Genomic DNA, 5,000 nt, shown 5'->3' with positions numbered 1-5,000 from the left:
CGTGACACGCTGCCAAGACCCATGTCACTGTGTGTGGGAGTCTGTTTCGTCTTTGTTTAAAAGAGTATTTGGGAGGCACTCATTATGCATGCTTAACTGAGGCCTTTCCTCGTTGCTGTCGTGCCCTTTGGGGCTTTATATCACACACTGCAACTATAGCCATTTTTTTTCTGAAGGATCGTATTGTCGCTGTGAATCTGTTTGTGCTTGAGCTCTTTCCTGTGTGAGGGTACTGGTTCTGGGGATCCTGATTGGTACATCGACAACCCCTGCTGCAGACCCACCTGTCCCCTAACCAATCAGGGTTCCCGGTAGCCCCCCCCCTATCCCCCCCCTCCAGACAGAGCTCAACCACCCACCTTCCCCGTCACTTTGTGGATCTGCGGATCGCAGCGGATCCACAGAAGGACGGAGCATGATAGTGAACCAACGATGCACTTCTCAGAGCGACGGAAGGACGAGCGTCGACGTCGGCGGAGCGAACATAAACTACTCAAACTCCCCCCCAGGGTCGGCCCGGGCGGGCGGAGTCGCAGCGCCTCCGTGCTAGGTCATAGCCAACATGCAGCAGACGGGACAGCGTGTGGGGGGGGGGGGGGTCCTACGCAACGCTAGACGACGGGAGCTCAGAGGAGAGCAGGGAGGAGGGGAGGGGAGGGGAGGAGGAGGTGGGGGGGGGAGCAGGGGGGAGGGGAGGGGAGGGGAGGAGGTTGGGGGGGGGGGGGGGGGGCAGGGGGGAGGTGAGGGGAGGAGTTGGGGGGAGGGAGAGCAGGGGAAACATGAGCAGAGGGTCATGTCTTCCCAGCGTGGAGGGGGAGGGACAGGACATGGTGTCGTACACGAGTACACGACGGCCTGATGGACAGGGGTGGGGGGGGCTGGCGCGCGGTAACCACGGTAACACGATGCCCCCGTCCTCCACAGCGGCGGGGGGGCGCGGGCCGGAGGGCCATGCAGTCACGGGGGGGGGGGGGCGCACCTGCTAGTGACGAGCAGAGAGAGGCCCCCCTTCGGTAGGCCCCTGGGTCCCATAGCCCGCCTGGGGGGGCCGGATGCACACGGGGGGGGGACAACATAGGACACACATGAAGAGCACAACCCCTGCACCCCTATAGCACCCTGGGGGCACCCTGGGGTCACCCTGGGGGCACCCTGGGGCCACCCTGGGGCCTCATGGCGCTGAAACAGGAGGGGGTCATTGAGGGTCATTGGTGGACTCACGTAAACATTGACAAATTATTTTCTGCTTAAAGTTTCAGAAATGCTAACATTTGGATTTGGAACCGTCTCTCTCCTAGGGCAGGGTACGATGGTTTAACGGCATTACATTTGACATTTATGAACGACTAGACTAGATTATAAAGAAACATGAAGATCACAATAAATCAGGAGGACAGACGGACGAGCAAGGAGAAGGAGACATCACACCATAAGTCAGTGTACGGCTCTGCACCAAAAACCAAAAAGACATTTGGTTCATATGTGTGAAAAGCACATTCACATAAATGAACACACAAACTTTAAAAGGAGCTTTTCTGAAGGATTCATAGTTCAGCCTCATCCACACACAGGAAAAGATTGTGTTTTCTATCGCACACCACTCACTGCAAACAGTGTAGTGCAGAGAAATATTGACCGAGCTAATATTGGATTATGAACCGCGAACAAGCCCTCAAACGTCAGAGACACCAGTCACTGGGTGAGCACGTCGCTGTTAGGACAGTAACGCTCTTCAAACTGTGCCAGGGGAAGTCATCTGCCATGAAAGGCAACATCGCCTGCCAGTAACAGTCACACACACGCACACGCACACACCCACGCACACACACACACACACACGCACACGCACACACACACGCACACGCACGCCCACAGTCCAAACAAACGACTGCGTCTTCCTCGATCCATTTGCTAAAGGGCGACCGGCGGCCTTGTGTCTCCTCGTCTCCATGGAGACGGTGACCTTTGACCCCTCACCTTCCTCGTCCTCCTCCGTCCGCCCCCGCTCCCGGGAGTACATGGCCCGGCGCAGGTTCTTTCTCTCCAGGTCCGTCATGCTCTCGGCCACCGTCTCCTGCCGGAGGACACAGGGTGAGTCTGAGTGTCTTTATACGGCACTTTGCATACACAAGGCAGACTCAAAGTGCTTCACACATAAACATTGTCATACAATAAAATTATATAATAGATGAGTAAAAGAAAATATATGCAAAGAATTAGTATAGAAAATAAAGGCAAAGTTAAAAATGCAATGTGTTCAAGATCAGATAAACAGTCTCTCTGGTCGGGACTCCAACCCAACCTAGAGGAACTTGGTCCTTTGTCTGGGACTCCAACCCGAATTCTAGGGCTCTAACCCAGACAGAAGTCGGGTCTCAAACCCTTCAAAGTTCATGTCTCTGGTACCCACGTCAGCCTTTTGAGTGACCTTTATTCATCCAGGTGAGCGTCAGTAAGGCTCCTCTTTTTCACACCTGAGTCGCAGCATCACACATACAACACAAAACAACAGACAATTTTTATATTTCCCTTTTACAATGAACCAGGATAGGTTCAAATAAACAGGTGAGAACTATGCAGCGAAACACGCTTCAAATGTTTCAACTTTAAAGGCACAAGGTGCTTCACATGAGGTGGGCTCCGATGAGGGGTTTCAGAAGTGGAGAGCTTTCTAGCTAAACTCATTACTTGACCTGCAGGTAACCACACGGTGCCAGTCAATACATCGAAGGCTTAAAGCTCTAGTTATACTGTACTGTATCGACCCCTAAGCTCTGTCTGTCTGTGTGTCCGTCTCTGTCTCTATGGACGTCTATCTATAGCTCTAGGTGTTCTCCATCTGGCGCGCGGTCACCTCGGTCTCCAGCAGGGAGCTCAGGCCGGTGTTCTGATACCGAGGTTAATGCTTTGGATCGCTGCCCGGATGAAATTTAGTCTCCAGTCTCCAGACACTATAGCAATCCAGCTGCATTAGGCTATGTTAGCGTCAAACACACGCATCAACACACAAACACGTACACACACACACACACTTCCATATACATACACACACACACACACAGACACACACACACACACACACACACACACACACTTCCACATACACACACTCATACATACACCAACAGGCACTCACACACACACACACACACACACACACACACACACACACACACACACACACACACACACACACACACACACACACACACACACACACACACACACACACACACACACACACACACACACACACACACACACACACACACACCGCCTCACAAGCACTGTACTGCTATTTATCAGGTTCCGTCTCCTGGGTCACCTTCTCAAAGTCCTGGTCCTCGCGGTGCATCAGAGTCTTCCATTGCTCAAAGAGTTCTGGCTCAGAGTTCTGGATGTCCTTTAGGGATCCTTCCGTCTGGATGCTGCCGTCTTTCATGGCAATGATCTGCCCACAGCAGACAGACAGGCAGTTAGAAAGATAGGCAGGCAAATACACAGCAAATACTCACTCACTCTCTAACCCCCACACACACACACACACACACACACACACACACACACACACACACACACACACACACACACACACACACACACACACACACACACACACACACACACACACACACACACGCGCTCACGTAAACAAAGACAAGGATTTGACCGTAGCATAAGGAAGGAAGAAGGTTAGGGAGACAATCCCTCCAGGTGATCGTATGTGAAGTACGCCCTCTGCAAAGGAACAGTTGGCGTTCCTGTAATTAATCGCGGTGATAAAGCAGCCCCATAAACACATGGTCTTCTCTGTCACTGCTGTGGCTACTTCCAAGGGTTTAATGGTTGCTTAAAGGGCAGAGATCTAACTATACTGAGGTTCACACACACACACTCACACTGCAGCATCCACAGACACACACCCCCCCCCCCCCCCCCGTGTTACCCAGTCTGCGTGGGGGAGGTACTGGAGCTTGTGTGTGACCAGAACCACGGTCCTCTTCTCCTCTCTCAGGATCTTCAGCAGGCCCTCCTGCATCATGTGGTCGCTGAGGTGGATGTCCAGGGCCGAGAAGGGGTCGTCCTGGGGGGGGGGGGGGGGGGGGGGGGGGGGGGGGGGGGGGGGGGGAGGGGGAGAGGGGGAGAGGGGGAGAGGGAAGGCCCACATCAGCTGGCACATCGTACCACCAGCTGAGAGTGGGATCAGCCTTCACAAGCCGTTTGGAAAGTCTGCCCCTTATGACATCACAGGTGGGCGTGTCCATCTAGATGTGTGACGGACAGATGAGCAACGTTTGCTACGGTCCACTGGGTTGGCTGGTAGACTGATCTACCCAGCACAGATCTAGGTGGACACGCCCACTTGTGATGTCAGAAGAGGCAGATTTTCCAACCTGCTTGTAAGGGCTCATCCCACTCACAGCTGGTGGTGTTGAGCGGGGGGACAGCACCGGGCTCTGGGGGAACCTCCTCGCGTGTCTCTCCTGGGGGGGGGGGGGGGGGGGGGGGGGGGGCGTTGAGATGGTACTCACCAGAAAGACGACGTTAGTCTGCTGGTACAGAGCCCGGGCCACGCTGATCCGCTGCTTCTGGCCTCCTGATAGGATGATACCCTGCAGTGGGGGAGGAGTTAGGTTAGTGAAGAGGAAGAGGAAGGTTTGTGAGAGTTAGGGTAGTTATGAGGAAGAGGAAGGTTTGTGAGAGTTAGGTTAGTTATGAGGAAGAGGAAGGTTTGTGAGAGTTAGGTTAGTTATGAGGAAGAGGAAGGTTTGTGAGAGTTAGGTTAGTTATGAGGAAGAGGAAGGTTTGTGAGAGTTAGGTTAGTGAAGAGGAAGAGGACGGTTTGTGAGAGTTAGGTTAGTTATGAGGAAGAGGAAGGTTTGGTGAGAGTTAGGTTAGTGAAGAGGAAGAGGAAGGTTTGTGAGAGTTAGGTTAGTGAAGAGGAAGAGGAAGGTTTGGTGAGAGTTAGGGTAGTGAAGAGGAAGAGGACGGTTAGTTAA

At 53.3% G+C, this 5,000-nt stretch overlaps 1 protein-coding gene across 3 annotated transcripts in view; it reads right to left on the bottom strand.

Annotated features, from left to right (window-relative positions):
• Positions 1-5,000, bottom strand: part of LOC130388668 (ATP-binding cassette sub-family C member 8-like) — a 66,907-nt gene that overhangs the window by 24,596 nt on the left and 37,311 nt on the right. For all 3 annotated transcript variants that reach the window (XM_056598128.1, XM_056598126.1, XM_056598129.1), the window contains 4 exons: positions 4,533-4,613; positions 3,947-4,084; positions 3,326-3,451; positions 1,978-2,074 (listed from right to left, as the gene is read on the bottom strand). In XM_056598128.1, the coding sequence (XP_056454103.1) occupies positions 1,978-2,074; positions 3,326-3,451; positions 3,947-4,084; positions 4,533-4,613 (442 nt within the window). The remainder of the gene's footprint in view (positions 1-1,977; positions 2,075-3,325; positions 3,452-3,946; positions 4,085-4,532; positions 4,614-5,000) is intronic.

The sequence above is a fragment of the Gadus chalcogrammus genome, chromosome 9 (assembly GCF_026213295.1).
Source record: "Gadus chalcogrammus isolate NIFS_2021 chromosome 9, NIFS_Gcha_1.0, whole genome shotgun sequence".
NCBI lineage: Eukaryota > Metazoa > Chordata > Actinopteri > Gadiformes > Gadidae > Gadus > Gadus chalcogrammus.
Note: the sequence above shows the minus strand (reverse complement) of the source record. Positions and strands in the feature narration are given on the sequence as shown.